A 20,827-nucleotide genomic window follows, 5' to 3' on the forward strand; every position below is an offset into this window, starting at 1 on the left:
TTAACACAAATTTAACTATTTTTAAATTTAAATACGCTATAGAGTTACCAAACAACACAATCGGTTTCTAAGAAAAGAGAGTACGCACCTTTATACATACACTCTGAAGGTCAGAGACGGTCCTTGTAATCCTTTCAAGCTCTGCCTGAAAAAATAACATATGAAAAAGTCAAAAGTTTTTAACTCAAACATAAGATTCAATGAAAAACTCAAGAGAGAAACTAACCATGAAGATACATGACCGCCAAACCTATTAGAACTAACCCATAGACCATTACGTAAACTTCCAATGCGAAGCCATGTATAACCTCTACTTCCTTCTTAGATAACTCCCCAACGGTCCTCTCTAGCATATCCAGCTTCGACGCATTCACATGACCTTCATCCTTAAGCTCTCTAAGCTGTCTCTGAAAGTCACTCATCTCTGATGTTGCGACAACAGGATCACCACCACCACCACAGCAAGGCGTCGGGATTCCATCATCAGCTACTCTCGGCTCCGGAGGTGAGTACTTAAACGGCTCTGCCGCATTGTAGCTACTCTCGCCTTCATCCGCGTACATTGCAGCTTTTGCTTCAAGCAAGAAAGTTATGTCGAACTCGTCAGATGAAGATGGCTGGCTGTACGAATAATCTTGTCCCATGCTTGGTTAACCTGAACAAACAAGAACAAAACGAGAACAAATGAGAACAAAACATCAACGAGAACAAACGATCGAGTTACCAAAGATTAAGAAGAAACCACAAGCTCCCCAAATCGTTTCAGTCGATTGTAACTCGGTTCTATAAACCCTAACTACACACGAAAAGATCCCCAAATCAATTCGAAACCCAAAACTTTTGATACTCTAACTTCATCTTAAAAATCCCCAAATCGATTGAAAACACAAATGTTTTGAAACCCTAACCGAGAACCCAACCCTAAATCGAGAGAAAAATAACATCGAACCTAATCTAAATCCCAAAAACTCGAAGAGAGGGCTTCGATTTACCTTCGTTCTGAAACCGATCGAATCGCCTGGAGGAGAGAGCTCTATTTTTTCTTGCGCTTCTTCCGTCGAAAATATTTTTTTTTTTACAAAACCAAACACAAAAACTCGAGCAACGAATCACAGCACGCCACGTCTCTAAGGATCAACCACGATAAATCCTTATTTACGTATTGATCCTTAGCTTATTTACCCTAAATAATATTATTCTACTCTAATTCCTCTAGGTTTCACCGCTAAGGACTTGCAACTTTTTCCGTTGCAGATGCTCTTACATTTTGAAATGATTGTAGAAGATTTTATGTATGTCAATGCGTGGGAGTATCCAATAGAATACAATAAAGTGTATATAATTTTTTTACAGTCATAGTTATTGATGTTATGTGTTATATATGTGATTGGTTTGGTTCCACCAAAATGGTTTTACAATATTTCATTTGCATTTTTACACAAAAAAAAAACATTTCATTTGCATTCTTGTCGAAGTTTTATTTATATGTTTTGGTTATTTTGATGGTGGTTACTACAAGTGGTGGGTAAAATAAACAAAGATGAAATTATTGTAAAACAATCACTAGCCTTGGAGATGGTCAGATTCCCACATCAAAACATGATTGGACGGTTCTGATGTCATCATAATTAACCATGGCTTTCTTCATACCGTCAGATCATTCATCTGCATTATTGATTAGTTTTTTTTTCTTCGCATTATGTTGTGGTCCCCGCAAACTACGATGGCTTACCGTCATATCCAGCCGTGCATTGCATATCCAAACCTATCATTAGATTCCCTCTTCCCCTACACCTTGCCGCATGCTAACTTTACACCTCCTCTCGCGATATACCCGAGCCTCCATTTTTCTAGTATTTAATTTTATTTGTTTGTCACCTTTTTACCCATAAATATTACTCCCACAATTCCAAAATATATAATGTTTATTTTGACTGACAAAATATATAATGTTCTTCTGTAATAACTATTAAAAAGATTTATTTTTACTTTAAAATTGAAAATAATTTAACTAATTATAAACTAGACTAAACTATGCAATGTCTAATAAAAAATTGCCTAAAAACTAAAAAAAATAACATATTGAAACATTAAAAATTCTTTTAAATAAACAGATGAAATAAATCAAAATAATATTCGGTTATAAATGTTTTGTCGTAGCTGTAAATGTTTGAAACCAGCGGCGAACCTACGTTATGTGGGGAGGAGGCAGCTGCCCCCACAAAAATCTAAAAGTAAATATATTTTCATTAGAAACTACAAGTTTTCCGTAGCATAGTTGGTTCCAGTCATCTGTTTGCCCCTTCAAAATCACTGTTTAAATCCCCTCCTGAACTGTTTCTTCCCTTTTATTTATTTATGTCCTCACAATTGTTTTTTCTCTAGATTCGCCACTGTTTGAAACTACCAAAATTTGGTTTAGACTCAAATATGTCAAGTGTCAACTAATCAAATATTAATTTTTAAAAAATTTACAGCAAAAATATTTTTTTAGATTGAAAAGTGTTTATAGAATGCTTTATTCTCCGAACAACACAAAAATATGCTTTACAAAGCTACATAATTTTTTTATAGTAAATAAAGCTAGAACAATTCTTTCAAATAGTTTTTTTTCAAGTTTTTGTCACAAAATAGATTCAATAAAGAAAATGACTAAAATATTTTTTTTTTTTATTTTGAAAATTTTAATATTTATTTTTTATTTTTAAAAATTTGAAACCCTATCTTCAAAATACACTCCGTAACTCTAAATCTTAAGTTTAGATTAGTTAACCCTAAGGTAGAAATGTATATTTACCATTTAATAAAACTTCTTTTGATTCTTTTTTATTGAAAACTATTTTTGTGACAAAAAATTAAAAAAAACTATCTTAAAAAATTTCTCGTAAATCTATCTCTTAAACTTTACTTTAAAAACATAAAATTATAACTTGTGGTCAATCAACCCCCGTATACGATCTTTCAAAAATGGTTTCAAAACTACTGATTATTGATTTTGTATTAAAAATAATTAGCTGTGTGTAATTAACACTAATCACTTTAAAATAATTACTAAATTGAATAAAATAATATAATTATCCTTTGAATTAAGGCATTTTAGAGTGGGTTCTCAGTCCCAAACTCCATTTCCATCCGGTTCCCGTTTCGTGTGGCTGCCCTTGTCTGATAACATAATCTCCCGCTTTCATTCAATCCAACGGCTGAAATTCGAAAATCAAAGAACACGTGTCAAGATCGTGAAGGACAATCACAATCACCGAAAAGGGTCACATGGAGATGTCTGACCATGGTTAACAATTAACCGAACCAGAGTTGGCCTTTTTTAGCTCGACCTCCGTCCCTTCCCTTCCCTTCCCTTCCCTATCCTTCTCTTTCATCTTCCTCCTAACCTTTCTTTCTTTCTGCATCTCCTACATCGCTCCGTTAATGGCGCCTCAGATCTATCCTTCCGATATATAAACTCCTTCTGAAACACGTCCCAATTTTTGTACTTCACTATCAATCGAAAGATCTCGAGCTTTTTTTTATATCACTCTCAAACGAACGCAATGTACAAGCGAGTGTCCTTATCGTTTCCAGAAGAAGTTCTCGAGCACGTATTCTCGTTTATAAACCTAGACAAAGATAGGAACTCGGTGTCTCTGGTGTGCAAGTCGTGGTACGAGATCGAGCGGTGGTGCAGGAGGAAAGTCTTCATCGGGAACTGCTACGCGGTGAGCCCCGCGACGGTGATACGGAGGTTCCCGAAGCTGAGATCCGTGGAGCTGAAAGGGAAACCGCACTTCGCGGACTTCAATTTGGTGCCGGAGGGATGGGGAGGGTACGTGTACCCGTGGATAGAGGCGATGGCGACGTCGTACACGTGGCTGGAGGAGATAAGGCTGAAGAGGATGGTGGTGAGCGACGAGTGCTTGGAGCTCATAGCCAAGTCGTTTAAGAATTTTAAGGTTCTGGTGCTTTCGTCATGCGAAGGCTTCTCCACCGATGGTCTAGCTGCTATCGCCGCCTCTTGCAGGTATACACTCTTTTCTGTTAACTAATCTGTCCCATGTGGTACTTCTCAATTGTCTCACACTTGTCTTTGGCAGTTATAGGCTATACTTAGTAACAATTTGTCTAATTTGATATGGGCTGGTCATTGTTAACTTTTTTCGTTGGTCCAAGATCTTCCATATTTGGGATACATGTTGGGCCTCAAGGGTTCTGTTGGCGGAAGCATTTATCTTTATTCCTGGGTTATTCGCTCTCACTGAATCTACTGAAGTGGTGGGAGAGATCTTAGTCAATTTGGCCATTTCCTCCTTTTCTTTTACCTTTTTTTTCTCTTTTGTTTTACTACCTTACTTGGCAAAATATTTTGTTTTTTTCTTTTTATTCCCTTACTTTGCTTGTTTTACCATCTCTCACAATGTTTCTCTAACTAAAACTAGTAATATACCATTTTGAAGATAAATTTTCAGAAGTATCAAGTATCAACATTGCATTAATATTCAAGTTTGAAACTGTTAGTTTCCTTTATAATTGGTAAACGTTTTAGTTGTTGTTTCGAATGTTTCTTTATAAATTTTTGGGCCTTTTTTTTGCTTTCCATGTTTCTGGTCTTGGTTTCATGATGGGTGCAAAATGGGTTAATATGATACTAATTGTGTGATTCTTATGCAGGAATCTGAAAGAGCTTGATTTGCGTGAGAGTGATGTTGACGATGTCAGTGGCCACTGGCTTAGCCATTTCCCAGACACATACACTTCTTTGGTGTCTCTCAATATCTCTTGCTTATCCTCTGAGGTCAGTTTCTCTGCTCTCGAAAGGCTGGTGACTAGGTGTCCCTCCCTCAAGTCTCTCAAGCTTAACCGAGCTGTTCCTCTCGAAAAACTGGCTACTTTACTTCAAAGAGCGCCTCAGCTTGAGGAATTTGGCACCGGTGGCTACACTGCTGATGTGCGTCCAGATGTCTTCTCTGATTTATCTGTAGCTCTCTCTGGCTGCAAGAAGTTGAAGTGCTTATCTGGGTTTTGGGATGCTGCTCCTGCCTATCTTCCTGCTGTTTATTCCGTTTGCTGTCGGGTTACTACTTTGAACCTGAGTTATGCGACGGTTCAGAGTTATGATCTTGTCAAGCTTCTTAGCCAATGTCCTAAATTGCAGCGCCTCTGGGTGAGTCTACTTTAACACTACGAGCAACATAATTTACGTAGATACCTCCCTGCTTTTTAGTTAATTGGTAGTATGACTTATTGACAATAGGTGTTGGACTACATCGAGGATGCTGGTCTTGAGGTGCTTGCTTCAACCTGCAAGGACCTTCGCGAGCTGAGAGTGTTTCCGTCCGACCCTTTTGTCATGGAGGCAAACGTTGCATTGACGGAACAAGGGCTTGTCTCGGTCTCTCTGGGGTGTCCAAAACTCGAGTCGGTTCTCTACTTCTGCCGTCAAATGACCAACGATGCGCTGGTAACCATTGCTAGGAATCGTCCCAACATGACCCGCTTCCGTTTGTGCATCATCGAGCCGAAAGCCCCTGACCATATGACTCTAGAGCCACTGGATGTGGGATTTGGAGCCATAGTAGAGCACTGCAAAGATCTCCGGCGGCTCTCCCTATCGGGGCTGTTGACCGACAAGGTTTTCGAATACATTGGGACATATGCAAAGAAGATGGAGATGCTGTCAGTGGCGTTTGCAGGAGAGAGTGACTTGGGAATGCATCATGTGTTGTCAGGGTGCGATAGTTTGAGGAAGCTTGAGATAAGGGACTGCCCGTTTGGAGACAAGGCGCTATTGGCCAATGCTTCGAAGCTGGAGACAATGCGATCTCTTTGGATGTCTTCTTGTTCGGTGAGTTTTGGAGCCTGCAAGTTATTAGGACAGAAGATGCCAAAGCTCAATGTGGAAGTCATTGATGAAAGAGGTCCGCCGGACTCGAGACCAGAGAGCTGCCCTGTTGAGAGAGTGTTTATATACCGAACAGTGGCGGGTCCTCGGTTTGACATGCCTGGCTTCGTGTGGAACATGGACCAGCAACACTCAACCATGAGGGTTTGCCAGGCAAATGGTCACTACTAAAAAATAAACGAGGTACAGTTTTTCATCAATCCTGTTCATCATCGCCCATATTCTAATCGTTCCAGTTTAGGAACACGAGAGAGAGAGAGAGAGAGAGAGAGCTCCATTAATTTAATCCTGAGCTGCTTCATATGACTACCAAGCTAATGAGCAAAGAATGAGTGAAGAGAGAGGGAGGACATAGAGAGAAAGAGATCCGAGAGACCTTTGTTGTATGTTTGTTTGTCTTACTTACTGAGAGATTCTGGTGGGGTATTAGTTTTGTTCAGAGTACGATGAGAGATTTTTTAAAAGACAATTGTCAAACATGTAACTGTACTATCTGTTTGGACTCATTTTCTTAAATCCTTTTCAATATGTTTTTATCTCTTCTGTCTCTGCCAATTTCATTTGTCCGGTTAGAGAAACTGTGTGCAGGTTATTCGGTTGAAGGAACAGCATACATTTCTTTGATCTCAGGGGCCCTCGACGCTTATAAACCAGAAGAATAGTTGCAGTTTTGTCACTAGAGGGTAAAGAGAATCCAAAGATAGAAACAAAGAGAATCTTGCTTTGAGTTTAGATATTTTGGCAACTAAAACTGTACCATCGTCAACTGTAGCTCGAAAATTAGCCATGAGGCCCAGTGCAGTAAATAATATCATATGATTATTTTTTCTTTTGAAAGAATAAATATCATATGATTTAACAAGGTGATATTTTGCATTTCTTTTTGTTGTCAACGCATAAAAGATGCTTGTATTTGAGTATCAATTTTCATACGTTATTATCTTCTCTAATACAGTAATTTTGTTTTCTTAGAGAGTTATAAAACTACACACACACAGCACATGCGGTTTACCTATCTCGTTCAGTCGTTTAATGCTATATGATATGGCCCATATTCAACTATTTTTATTAGCTCCCCTTGTTCCACGCTTTATAAGATGAACCGTAGTTGATGTAACCAGTTTTAAACCAACCGGACCATGGTCAAGCGCAAACATTTAGGTGACTAGACTTGCAATTCAAACCTTTGACTTCTGGAGTCTGAGTCATGCATGTTGTGGTTGAAAGGAACCAAGTGGCAAATGAAATAGCAGTGAGTATGACTCAAGTACTGTACTGGTCAGATTTGGCTTCAAAACCTCATCGCTCAAGAAGCGCTAACAGCACTCCTCTGGTTCGTTGAGTGGCTCATATAGGACTGCGAGGTTCCAGCAGTTGACATTCCAGGCTTAAAAGCCATGGTGACCCGCATCTTTTCTCATCCCTCTTCCTCTTTTAATTTGAGGTGTTTCTGTTTACCTATTTTCTATGAGCAAGAAATTCAAAAGATCCTACCTTACCAAGAAGTAAAACCCTACACTAAAACTGTCACTTGTGGAATAGGTTCGTATGCTCCTAGAGAACAGTTGATGAAGACAAGTCGCAAACACACCACCAATGTATCTGGAATAGAATCCCAACAAATGCAAGTTGTTAAAGAGTACATACCACAGCTCTGGCAAAGAAAGAAATAGTGTCACGCCCATAAACTCTAAAAATTAGTACACCACATGACTAGGTCAGAGTTTAAAAACCAAAAAGATGGACTAATGTCATGTGATGTAGCGCAAGTTTATCACCAATACCTCTCAGCTACAGATTCCACAGTCATGACAATGAAATTGTTGTTTTGAGGTCTGCAAACATAATAATAATGGCACGCAACATGGAGGAGAGTTACTTTCACTTGAAAATAAATAATCTAAAATATTGCAACTGTTGTAATCTAAAAGTATTTCCCCATGCAGACGCCGTAATTCGAGCAGACTTCAGCCTGATAAATTTTATTTTAGTGATGATTGATATCAACCAAAATAATATAAGTTAGAGAAACAGAATAATCACCCCTACACCTTGCTCAGATCTTTATTACTTGCTAAGTATCTAGTTTTAGGGTTCCCAATTAACTTTGTTTAGCCCATAATCTCATTGACTACTTAATTATCCATGTTTTAGAGATACACTAGAGACGCTAACCGGTGGTTGTGAATATGAATAAAATAGAGTGTTCAGTAGTATTATTAACTAGTGTCCATTATTTAAAAAGTTGGGATGCCTTAGAGTAAAGTTGAATAATTGTATACTGTCTGATGATGCATATGAATAGATCATCAGGAATGCTTTTCTCAAAGCTAAGAATCTTTGAATCCTACTGACAAAGACAGCAAGTGAAGGCTGTTGTTCCACGTTCCTTGCCGATAGATTAGATTCTCCCTCCCAAGATTAGATCCCCCAAAGAACTCGGAAGTTTTTTTTTTTTTTGTAAACAGAGAACTCGGAAGTTGTATTCCACTTCTCTCGCAATGTCCTTCCTCTTTTTCCACCTTTCCTTTTTTGACACCACCAAAATAATCACAAACAAAACTTAATTATGCAGCTTCTTTAAGTGCAAGTAACTATGTTGAACTCTAAATAAATTCAGTTAAAATACATAAATGAATAACACATTCTAAATGCAAATATATATTGTCCTTAATCTGGTTTTATGCTTTATGTATTTGTGTTTCTTTTGATAAAATGTATTTGTGTTTTCAGCTCTAATAAATTCACATTTTTTACGGTACTCAAATTTCGGATCCATCTTTCACTACTTCGCGACTAAATTTGAAAAGAAAGCTTAAGAAAAATGAAAGATAGTTGTGTGCTTTGTTCTCATGATATATTATTGAGCATGGAGAATGAATTGTTCCAAGAACTAACAATTATTTTGCACAAATATTTTTCACGTTTTTTTGTACTTGATCGAAAGATGAAATAAACTAAATATTCCCATGAAATTAAGATTTTGATATAGCACGGCTAAATCAAAGAGACCTTAATTGCGAGACATTGTAACGTTACAGTCAGTCTCTGGTTATATTTCTGTATCGTAATTCACCAGTCACGTTTCATCAGCTCAAATATATAAAGTACCAATACTGACAAAAATCATGCAGTCATTTTTTCTTTCTTCAGTCGTTAATCTCTTATTTATTTTGGATACTGACATTCTATTCACAAACTTCCCCCAGACAAATATCTTCGGACTAACTTCTGATACATAAATATCTATTATTTTGTTCTGATAATTTGTATACTATATTTTCATGTTTTGTTTGTTCTGGTATCCATGTGATAGACTACTACAATATCTGATATCATTTTTAGTCGACCTTTAGTGCTCTCACTGAAACCATTCAGAGACGATAGGCAAAACTCAAAACGAAAGCAACATAACATATGATATATAATTTCTCCATTACAATAGATAATACATCAGTACATCCACTGATTGATTAAGCTGGAAAATACAAAGCTAACTAATTAAATGTTTTTGACATGATCAGCAAAACAAAATATAAAAATTAGCTATATATATAAGAACATGATACACATTTACGTGTAATATTTCCCATCATTATTTACCATCTAATACGTACTAATTATCTTTTCTTAAGGATCCATTCATTTTCTAGTTATGAAATGACTGATACGGCTTGATCAATGGAACAAGGGAGCCACTTAGGTGAAGCGACATGACTTCGTTGGTTGAACCCACCAGCTTACCACTGACAAAAACAGCAGGAACAGCGTTGGTGCAGCCAAGACGGACTAAGGCCTTCTCTATCTCGCGGCAGTCAGGATCATTGTCGATCTCGTGGATGGTTGGTTGAACCCTAAGGTCACGGAAAAGGATCTGCACGGCGTAGCAAAGACAGCATGAGTCTTTTGTGAAGATCACAACTCCTTTCTCTGATGACATTCTCATCACCTTGTCCATGATCAGATTCTGATCGGACGGCTCCCTCCAAAGATCGAGAACTTATGTATCTTTTAGCTCTGGTTTATGTTTCTTTGTTTCGTTTGAAAATTTGATGGTCTGCTTGGGCTATATATAGGAAGGCAAGTATAGTGCAAGATCCCTTGGACTAGTCTCTTTTTCCCCTCTAAAAAGAACTTATTTCTTTTCTTTTTTTCAACATGAAAAAAGAAAAACAGATTCCTTATGATGAATTAAAGCAGCTTTCCGAAAAAATGCCAATTTTTTTAATGTTCTGTATGAATGTACAAGTTGCATAAAAATGATGTAACTAAACGATTTATGTAGCATCTACAGTATTGAAGAAGGCGACGATCATAATTAATAAAGCATACATATCAAAAAAATAAAATAATTAATAAAGCATACGATTCGAGAGGTGTTTGCGTACATATTGTAATGACGTTGGAATATATATGTCCGAGAGAAGTGAACAGTATCGCATTAGTGCTCAACGCCAACGAATGAAGCATACGCGCTTTGTTTGCGTGCATGCTTATTATGTATCTGAGGCACTTTACGACGAATCTCAATGATAATGAAAGATTAATTAACATTAATAGTTATAGTAACCATGCACAAGGACGCAGCAGTTAAATTAGGTAAGTTTGTTTTGTACTTGTCAACATTGTAATTTCGTAGTCGACAAGTTCCATAGACTAAAGGGATGGAAAAGCGTATACTAAATTTCGTGAACAGAACTTGTGGACGAATGTATTTAGCAAATACGTATTTTTTGCCAAAAAGATAAAAGGATGGCTTATGTCGGGCTTGATAAATTTGGGAGGGTTCTCTAATTTTCGCCAGATAACTATTTGGATGTTTACATGTTTATAATCATCACCGTAAACACTATCTGGTAATGTATTCATTTGATAAATTCTGAATTGTTTTGAGTGTAAATAGAGATCCAAAATGAATATTATATATATAGTTTACGAAGTTATATATGTAAAATATCTAACTAACCGTTCCAAACTTTAGTTTTGGGATTCTGGATTTGACAAACGACACCCAGTTAGTTTATTTATTTTATCAAATTCATTTGTTAAAATATTGATTGATCGATAAATACAATATTTCTTTAATTAGCTTTATAACCACACAAACATTTTCATAACCAGTTCTTGTAATTTTCATTGAGTTGATTCTCTTTTTATTGGTTAGACATTTGAACTTATACCTGTGGGGGTATATTACCAAGCCATCATTTCTTTTTCAAATAATCTTAAAATACAACAATTTTCTTACAATTTCCTTCTTTAATTATGTCAGAAAGTATTTGTAACAGTCTGATTCGATTCTCCATTTTTGATATTGGAAGATACAAACACCACAGTTGTATCATAAAAATCTTACTCCTATAAAATTATTATCCTATACAAAACTAAAAATTTAAGAAAAAAATACTTAAAGTCTGGAATCTCCAAATACTATTTATCGTTTTAATCAGTTATTATATTTTGATTTATGTTTGACACTTTTAAATATATACACTGTATTGTTATAGTCAATAATAAATATGGTACCTACAATTAGACGATATATTACAATTATAGTAAGACGTCAAAAAAGAAATACGCTTTTACATATATAGTACGTTTACAAACGAGAACACATAATGTCGGCTTTAAAGTAAGGAAATACGCTTTTACATATAGTACGTGGTTTCAAAGGCAAAACAGAGTCTGCAAAATCTTTTCATTATTTTCTCAAAAAAAAAAAAAAATTCATTATGATCAAATCCTTCTGTTCGTGTATTTCATTAATTATCTATTATTCGTATTTATGATTAGATATGACGACAACATGGCTGTTTTGTTTTGTTCAGAGCTGGATCTTCTACCTCGTGTATAGCTCATTGATCGAATCCTTATGGGCCAAAGAGAAGAATGTATAACCAAAACAGGATTCGATCTAGCTTTCGGTGATAATATTTGCATATCTATCAACTATATATGTAAATATGTAGTGATTTATTATTTTGTTATTAACTGTCCCCTACCAGCAACTTGCCTAAAGACAAATATTCTTTGTCTCAGTTCCAAAAAAAAAAAAATTCTTTGTCTATACACACTCATGCTTGCTTCTGCTCTTGCCCTCTCTCTCTTCCCAGAAGTAATTGTATATGTGTAAACGGCTGGCAAACAAACAAATGAGATTCGTCTTACATTTTTTTTTGTCAGCCGTCTTTATACGCTAGATCCAGTGGTGGCCAGACGAGCCAATTCTCCGAAGAGCACCTCCGTCTGGCCGGATCTGATCTATATGAGAAAAAAATAGCCTCTAGTTCTTATTTCTTTTGATTAAAGCGTCCGCCTAGGAATATGAGACATTCTCACATCTTCAAATCCTCACGTAATTTCTGGAACACCTTGATCTCTGTCGCGAATATTTGCCAATCCACCGGGTTTTTAGTCATGTTCACTAGGTCCGAGCAGTCTGTTTCGAATCGCATCGAGGTTATCTACATGAGGCTGCCCAAAGTAAACCTTACATCTCAGCATGCAAAGCTGAGAGGCTCCTGTTGCACGCCCGTAATCCAAAATAAACATATTTTTTTTACTTAAAATATCAAGTATTACAGATTCAGTTATCTTAGCGACTAATTTTATATTACAGATTCAGTTATCTTAGCGATTAATTTTAGTGATTGTATATATAAAAACCTAGCAAATTTTCTTTTTGTTATAGATATACCATATATTTATGGATTTTCTTTAAGAGCATCCGCAGCGGTTGTTTTTTATGAGTTTTTCAGATATAAAATTAATATAATAATAGATAATGGGAGAAAATAAAAAATATAGAGAGAATCGTTTCTTTATAAAGATCTGATCTTAACAATTTGAAAAACTAGAAAACATGTGTTTTTATCTTGTCGGATATTTTATTTTTACTTTAAATTTAATCATGTAATTAATTTATTTTTAAAAACTAATATAATAGTAGTAAGATACTCTACTAGAGAAACTAACCGACGATGATGCTCTAACAATTAAATAAAACCTAATAAGATATCAGGTAGTGGGACGTGAATTTTCGCACGGACCACATGTTTAGTTGGTGTTGTTCTATGTTCCAGTGCCTTGTGGGTGAAGCTTTTCAAGTGTGTTTAAGATTCTCCTTTTTATTATTCATTCACCGAAGATAAGCGATCCTATAGTATTACTCGTCTACGTGTATAATTCCTTCTTGATAATCATCTCTTGTCTTGTCACTTCATCGATCTATCATATCACCATATATATATATATATATATATATCTCGATCATTTGTTAAATTTATATACATTCGTTTGTACAATAATAATCCTAATATCAAATCAGTAGCATTTTAACAAATGATACATTAATCATATGATTTAAGACTTTATTTTATCTTCACGTACGTGGAATTTAGCACCAGTGTTACACAAATGCTTTAAGGTACACTCGTCTTTCCTTCCGTACATGCAAGTCAAGATACATAAATACATCTATAAATGCATATAACTTATTATAAAATCACATCCATGCGAAGGAAGCAAAGCATTTTAAAAACATCTATGCTTCCTCCCGGATATATATATACTTATAATATATGTGTTTTTAACACATTGATTATTGACATCATATATATATAGCATGTACGTTGGTTGGAAGGCTATAACCATATGGCCTTAGCGTCTTTAAGCATCTGTTTGAGCGACCCGTCCACGTGGAACGAGATGATGTCTTTGGATGATCCGATGTACCTTCCTCCGACAAAAACAGCTGGAACCGCCGGGTTTGATGAGCCAAGCGAACGTAGGGCACGCTCCATTTCACGGCCTTCGGGGTCCTTATCGAGCTCGTGGATCGCTGGACTAGCCCCTAGTTCGTAGAATAACGTCTTGATGCTATGGCACATACAACATGAGCTCTTTGTGAATATCACTGCTGCTTTCTTCGACGACAAATCTCTTATTCTATCCATTTGCGATTGAACAACAGAAGTTAGTAGTGAAGTGTTTGTTTTGGGAATAAGAAAGGCTTATGTTGTGTTGTACAAGTGCTTGGATCAGCTGTTATTTATAATGGTTATTGTGGAAGATTTTAGATTATTTTATTTCGGGCTTTTATATAAAAACACTACAAGAAAACAGCGATATTCTGACGGACATTCCGACGGAAAATGAAATCCTCGGAATATACCGAGGAATTTCCGAGGAAATTCCGAGGAAACACAAAATTGGGTTTCCTCGGAAAAAACCGATGAATTCCGAGGAAATATTATAGCCGTTGGAGAGCCGTTGGGGGATTTTACAAAATTCCGAGAAAATTCCGACGAACTAGTTTTGTCCGTCGGAATTCCGTCGGAATTTCCTTGGTATGTCGGCAGGATTTAAACTATAAATACAAACACTCCTCTTCCTCTTCATTCACTTCATATCTTCATCCTCCCTCTTACTCTATTTACACACGAATTTGATTCATAAAAAATATGTCTTCTTCAAATTATTTTCGTTCTTGGATCGATCGACCTCATTTGGATCCGAACACGAGATTGCTTACGGAAGAATACCAACGAGGTATAACTGAATTCATGGGGTTAGTTCACCGACAACCGGAAGCAAAAACAGGTATGTTAAGATGTCCTTGCTCTAATTGTAAAAATAGAAAGGTTATTAAAGAGTGGGATGTTTGGACTCATCTATATTTGAGTGGGTTTACACGAAGTTACAAAATTTGGTATCATCATGGGGAAACTGATTATGAACATGGTAGTACTAGTGAACCTCAGCCAGCGGTTAGATTAGAAGAACCAATTAGAACGGATGTAGATTATGGTGTAGGTACTGAGCAGATGGTAAATGATCATTTTAGAGGGGAAGATTTACCCAATGCAGAAGCTAGGAGATTTTATGATATGTTGGATGCTGGAAAGCAACCATTGTACGAAGGTTGCAGAGATGGTCATTCAGCTTTATCATCTGCTACAAGATTGATGGGCATTAAAACATATTATAATTTGGCTGAAGACTGTGTGGATGCGATTGCTGATTTTGTAAAAGGTATTCTACCCGAGGATAATGTAGCTCCTGGTTCATACTACGAGGTTCAGAAACTCGTAGCTGGTCTTGGTTTATCGTATCAGGTAATAGATGTATGCAGCGACAACTGCATGATTTATTGGAGGGCGGATGAACAGCGGGTTACATGCAAATTTTGTGGAAAGCCTCGTTATAAAGATACGAGTGGAAGAGTTCCAGTGCCATATAAAAGGATGTGGTATTTACCTTTGACGGAAAGGTTGCAGAGGTTGTATCTGTTTTAACGCACAGCGCAACCAATGAGATGGCATGCGAAGCACTCAACAGATGGTGAGATCAGACATCCTTCAGATGCAAAAGCGTGGAAGCATTTCCAATCAAAGTATCCCGACTTTGCGTATGAGAGAAGAAATGTCTACCTTGGATTATGTACTGATGGTTTCATTCCGTTTGGCAAGAGTGGAAGACAGTATTCTCTATAGCCCGTCATTCTTACACCATACAACCTCCCCCCAAACTTGTGCTTGCGACGAGAGTTTTTGTTTCTCTCGATTCTCGTTCCCGGACCAGAGCATCCTAAGAGATCACTTGATGTGTTTCTTCAGCCACTAATATATGAGTTGCAACAACTATGGGCTCAAGGTGCTGAAACATACGATGTTTCGTGTAAAGAAAACTTTCAAATGCGGGCAGTACTAATGTGGACCATCCCGATGGATCCTCGAGTGGGGACCAACTATGAACTCCTTACTTACTAGAGAAATGACATCCAGGTAGTTCCAAGCAATGTTGTTCGATCTGTCCAGTGCTACCTGCTGGTTCTCGCAGTCTACACCCACATGTCTAAGGATCCGAGTAATCACTGCACCAAATCCACATGCATTGCTCTTGGATTTGGTTACTTTCCCCTTGTATCCTGCTAAGTTTGCGGCCAGCACCGCTCCCATGTTGAAGGCAGTAGCAGGTGGGAATGTAGAGTTTCCAAATGCCGGTAGCAAATGCCTCACACCTTGGTACATGAGGCACAACTCCCATTGCGTGACTGATGCGGCTGTGGTTGTCCCGTATAGCAATGAGCCAATGAGGCGTGTCGCATATCTCAGTACTGGGCTCCGGATAAGTGACTCCTTTTCCTGAGAAGATCTATAAACCCCTGTGCCAATCGTTTCCCAGAAGTTCAACAGCTCTGAAGTCCAATAAAGACCATATGTCCTCTCCCCCGCACTCAATCCAAATAGTCCGCAGAGGTCTGTGAAAGATACCTCATAGTATACTTTCTGCACTACGAATGCCAGAAAACCTTCCTGATGGCTATCATCGGGACGGGTGACGTATGCGGATGCTATGAACTGGCGTACCAACTCCGGATAAGTGGGTTCCTTGAGGTTGCATAGTTGGCCTAGACCCATGTTCTGGAACAGTCCTTCAATGTCTGCTTTGATTCCCAATATTGTCATCGTCTCAGGACATGCTAGTTGTGTAGCCGGAACGGCTACCTTCTTCATGTTGTTGTAGTGGGTGGTATCAGACTTATCCCACTTCTTTGGCCTTTGCTTCTCCAGCTGTGACGAACCCTCTTCTTGTGTGTTTTTCTTTGCTGATGTTTTCGTGCGCTTCATTCTCTACAAAATAGAATCATTGCTCTCAACATGGTTATAATCAATTAAGAACTCAAAGCAACATGAAAAGGAAAAGCGAAATCGAGTTGTGATAAAAAAAAACGAAATTGAAAAAAATTCTCTATCCCTAAATCATCTCAAATCATGTTCCAAACTCGTTGATCACAGACAATTGTGTTCTATTCCATGTTTAAACATCTGTTTCATGCATATTTGATCAAGGAATCAACACGGAAATAAGAAATTCACAAAACCCAAAAAATTGCTCAAGAACACGATTTCAGAATGTGGAGATTCGCGGAGTATACCTGTCTTAGGGTGAAGACGAGTGTAGGAATCAGGTAGAGCTCGAAAAATCAAGTGGAATAGAGCCCAAAATTGTTCAAATCGGATGATTATAGAGAGAGAAAGGGGGGGGGGGGGCGAATTATAGGGGAAATCGGAGGGGATGAGAGTTCTAAGGTTTAGATCCAAAAAAGGTCGGGTTTTGCCTTATAATTCTGTTTTCCGAACACGCATCGATCGATGCGTTTTTTTTCTATAACGCATCGATCGATCACATTATTACGGCCCGGGCCATCTTGGTAATCGATCGATGCGTTTTTGTTCTATAACGCATCGATCGATGCGTTTTTAAAAAAACATACAAGATTTTCCGAGGAAATTCCGAGGAACAATTCAGATTGTCGATCGATCGATGGGATACTCTCATCGATCGATCACAATCTTACGGCCCGGTCCATCCTAGTAATCGATCGATGCGTTTTTGTTCTATAACGCATCTATCGATGCATTTAAAAAAAACATACAAGATTTTCCGAGGAAATTCCGAGGAACAATTCAGATTGTCGATAGATCGATGGGATACTCTCATCGATCGATCACAATCTTACGGCCCGGGCCATCTTAGTAATCGATCGATTTGTTTTTGTTCAAAAACGCATCGATCGATGCGTTTTTTTTAAAAAAAATTACGTTTTGAAACCCCAAACACTAGTTCGTCGGAATTTCCTCGGAATATTCCGAGGAAATTTCGAGGAAGAAGAGGGTTTCCTCGGGGTTCCCTCGGGATAATCCGAGGAAATTCCGAGGAAATAGGGTTTTTAAACCGAAAATAACGTTTTGCCGTTTGAATAACACCTATATAACCCTTATTAAGTGTCTTACGTTCATTATGAAGTCAAAAATTTGTTCCTTACCGTATAATTAACACTTTTCCGATTGTATGAACGAAATCTCGCAACATAAGAGAAACACTTGTACCTTTTAATGAACGGTAAAGGGAATACTTTCAATTAGTTTTGAAATTTGTTATTTCATGGTTTATGCTCATGTATACAAAGAATCCTCAATGGTATGCATTACAATTGTATAAGAAATGAAATACGGCAAAAAAAATTGATGTTTTGAAACCCCAAACACTAGTTCCTCGGTATTTCCTCGGAATATTCCGAGGAAATTCCGACGGATATTTTACTATCTGTCGGAATTTCCTCGGAATATTTTCATTTTACCGGGCAAATATTTCGCGAAAATTGAAATTAGAATTCCGACGGAATTCCGACGGATAATGTCCGTCGGACCCTAGGTTTTATAACCACGAGCCCCTTCTTCTTCCCCATTTCTCTCTTCTTCCTCTGCGCGACTCCTCTCTTTCTCTCCGGCGATTTCCCCTTGAAATCCGACGATATCTCCGGCGATCTCCCTCTTCTCTTACACAAATCATGTAAGGACCCTATCCCACTCTCTTAGGTTCTATTTGTTAGGTTTTTGCGTAGTTTTGATAGATTTTTGTTAGGGTGATTGGTTAGGATTGTGATTTGGTTGTATAATAGGTTTAAAATTGTGATTTGGTTGAATAATTTGTTTTGTTGAATTGATTTAGAATTTTTTTATAATTTTTTTATTTTTTGTATTTATAAAATCGATTTTTGTATATAAAATCGATTTTTGTATTTTACAAAATGATTTTTCTATATAAATTCGATTTTTTTGGATTTTACAAAAAAATATTTCTATATAAATTCGATTTTTTGGATTTTACAAAACATTTTAAATATCTATAAAACTTTTTTTTGTGATTAAATACTATTATTTGGGATTTAAAAATATTTTTCATATATATATATTATTAAAAATATTTTTTTGTAATTATTAAACAATTTTTATTTATTAAAACTATTTTTTGTTTATTAGAACTATTTTTATATATTTATTAAAAAAATTTAATATATATAAATCTTTTCTGTGATTAAATTATTTGGGATTTTTTTTTAATAAAAAAAATTAATTTATATATTTCTGTATTTATTAAATATATTTTTTTTAATTTACAGGTCTCATGATGATCAGACCCGGCCTCGACAGCGTCGTGGTCGTGGTGGTACGGGGAGCCAGTCTCGGGATTCCAGTCATTTTCAGGATTCCCCTTCGCCCCACAGCTCCAACCATACATCTCCCTCTGCTGCACCCGCTCATGCTCCTCTCGCTCCCGCTGCTGCATCCGCTCCTGTTCCTCCGGGTCCTCCGGGAGTGATGAGGGTTGCGGAGTTGGTTCAACAGCCCGGTCGTGACCATCTTCCGTATCTCACTCCGTATCCACATGGACGGGGTCAAACATGGTAATTAAACATTTTTTTTTCTTTAAATTTGGATTCATTATTAACCGTTTGTTCTTTTAATAAGGTTCAACCGATCCGGGAACGGGATCAGCGCATGGATCAACCGTATGATGTACTCGGCCCTCGACAGTGGACATCCGACTTTCACTCACTTCCCAACCGACAAGCAGGTTCTGTGGTTTCGTCAGTTTGCGGTAAGTATTCTAATTTTTTACTTATATTTTTAATCTTTAATATAAATTTTCTACTAATTGTGTTTTTTTTTCAGCAATAGTTCAACTGGAATTCCGATGAGACGCTCTTTATCTATCACCACTTCGTCCATAAAGTAATGGACAACTATGGGAAGCAGATCCACGAGTGGAAGAAGAAGTGGGAAATCAATAAGGTTTGATTTAATTTATTAAACAATTTTTTAATTTATTAAACTATTTTTTAATTTATTAAACTTTTTCTTTTTTTTTTAATTAAAAGGTCTCAAAGTCGATGAACGACACGGTCTGGAAGGAGTTGTGTGCGCATTGGGATAAGGAGGAGACGAAAGAAACTTCTTCCACCAACTCCACCAACCGCAGGAGCGACCGTAAAGGGAAGGGCATCTACAAGCATAACTTGGGTGCTCAATCTATTGCCACTCTCGGAGATCGCATGGTAAGTTCAACCGCTTTTTCTTCAATTATTTGAGTTTCAGAATTTAAATTTATTGTGCATTTCTTCTAATTTCTAATGTTTCTTTAATTTTATGTTTTTTTTCAAGGCAGAAGAAAATGATGGCGAGCCGGTCGATGATCTCGCCCTAATGAGGAGGGCGTATACCAACAAGAAGACCGGCCAAATTGATGACGGTCTTGTGAGGGACGTGGTCGACCTGGTCCAAACTCAGGTGGTAGACGAAGTGTCTCAGCTTCAAACCGAGGATGACGCTTCGACGACTTCGACCAACTTGTCCCGGTTTCGAATCAACGAAATCGTTGAATCCGTAAGTTCTTTTTTTTTAAAAGTTCAATTCATTTATTTCTTGGTTTAAATTTCTAAATTTGGCTTTTTTCTATTCAGTCGGTTCCAAAGAAGAAGGGACGTTTGTTCGGTTTGGGTCGTCGCACCCGGTCGGTTCCTCCTTCTTCTGCACCACCGCCCTTTGTTGATCCAGAAGTACTTACGGCTCAGTTGAAGGACAAAGATGATCGAATATCTTTGTTGGAGACCCAGATGGCGGCTCAACAGGCGGGCTATGAGGCACAGAGGAGGCTGAACCAGCAAATGATGGAGATGATGCAGAGGATGTACCCGAACGAGGTGTTCCCGGACGTGCCAGACCAGTAGTTTTTTTTCCCCAATCTCGGAATGTTTTATTTTTATTTGTGAAACTTTGAATATTAATTAATATGATTTCAATTTTACTTTTAATTTCATATTTTCGAATTTAAATTTCAGAAATTTTATTTTTTCAAAAAAATTAATATTTTTTACATTCCGAGGAAATTAATTATATTTTTCACTAGATCGATCGATGCGTTTTTGAACAAAAACGCATCGATCGATCCGTTTTTTTAAAAAATATAGCGAGGGACATTTCCCTCGGAATTTTCCGAGGGACAACTCCCTCTGAAAATTCCGAGGAACGGATCCCTCGGAATATACCGAGGGAACAGTTCCTCAGAATAAACCGAGGAAAAAGTCCG

The 20,827-nt window shown here is 37.2% G+C and overlaps 3 protein-coding genes across 4 annotated transcripts; 1 reads left to right on the forward strand and 2 right to left on the reverse strand.

Annotated features, from left to right (window-relative positions):
- Positions 1-3,354: 3,354 nt before the first annotated feature.
- Positions 3,355-9,927, forward strand: LOC111212233 (protein TRANSPORT INHIBITOR RESPONSE 1). Of its 2 annotated transcripts, XM_022713686.2 has the most exons (4): positions 3,355-4,015; positions 4,663-5,155; positions 5,246-6,076; positions 6,135-9,927. In XM_022713686.2, the coding sequence occupies exons 1-3, from the start codon at positions 3,549-3,551 to the stop codon at positions 6,062-6,064; spliced, it is 1,779 nt and encodes a 592-aa protein (XP_022569407.1). In that variant the 5' UTR covers positions 3,355-3,548; the 3' UTR covers positions 6,065-6,076; positions 6,135-9,927. The 2 variants fall into 2 exon arrangements, with proteins under 2 accessions (XP_022569407.1, XP_022569406.1); XM_022713685.2 differs by having other exon boundaries at positions 5,246-9,927.
- On the reverse strand, positions 9,296-9,851 carry LOC106449035 (glutaredoxin-C14). Its single transcript, XM_013890845.3, has one exon. It carries the CDS (start codon positions 9,849-9,851, stop codon positions 9,543-9,545), a length of 309 nt encoding a protein of 102 aa, XP_013746299.1. The 3' UTR covers positions 9,296-9,542.
- A 3,279-nt stretch (positions 9,928-13,206) lies between the features above and the next one.
- On the reverse strand, positions 13,207-13,995 carry LOC111205905 (glutaredoxin-C11-like). The gene has a single exon (XM_022702312.2). The coding sequence runs from the start codon at positions 13,846-13,848 to the stop codon at positions 13,537-13,539; it is 312 nt and encodes a 103-aa protein (XP_022558033.1). The 5' UTR covers positions 13,849-13,995; the 3' UTR covers positions 13,207-13,536.
- Positions 13,996-20,827: the final 6,832 nt, after the last annotated feature.

This window comes from Brassica napus, chromosome C4 (assembly GCF_020379485.1).
Source record: "Brassica napus cultivar Da-Ae chromosome C4, Da-Ae, whole genome shotgun sequence".
NCBI classification, from domain to species: Eukaryota; Viridiplantae; Streptophyta; class Magnoliopsida; order Brassicales; family Brassicaceae; genus Brassica; species Brassica napus.

Coding starts and splice junctions, on each gene's coding strand:
- LOC111212233 (XM_022713685.2), top strand. CDS start 3,549: ATGTACAAGCGAGTGTCCTTATCGTTTCCAGAAGAAGTTCTCGAGCAC. Junction 4,016..4,662: donor GCTATCGCCGCCTCTTGCAG/GTATACACTCTT, acceptor ATTCTTATGCAG/GAATCTGAAAGAGCTTGATT. Junction 5,156..5,245: donor CTAAATTGCAGCGCCTCTGG/GTGAGTCTACTT, acceptor TATTGACAATAG/GTGTTGGACTACATCGAGGA.
- LOC106449035 (XM_013890845.3), bottom strand. CDS start 9,851: ATGGACAAGGTGATGAGAATGTCATCAGAGAAAGGAGTTGTGATCTTC.
- LOC111205905 (XM_022702312.2), bottom strand. CDS start 13,848: ATGGATAGAATAAGAGATTTGTCGTCGAAGAAAGCAGCAGTGATATTC.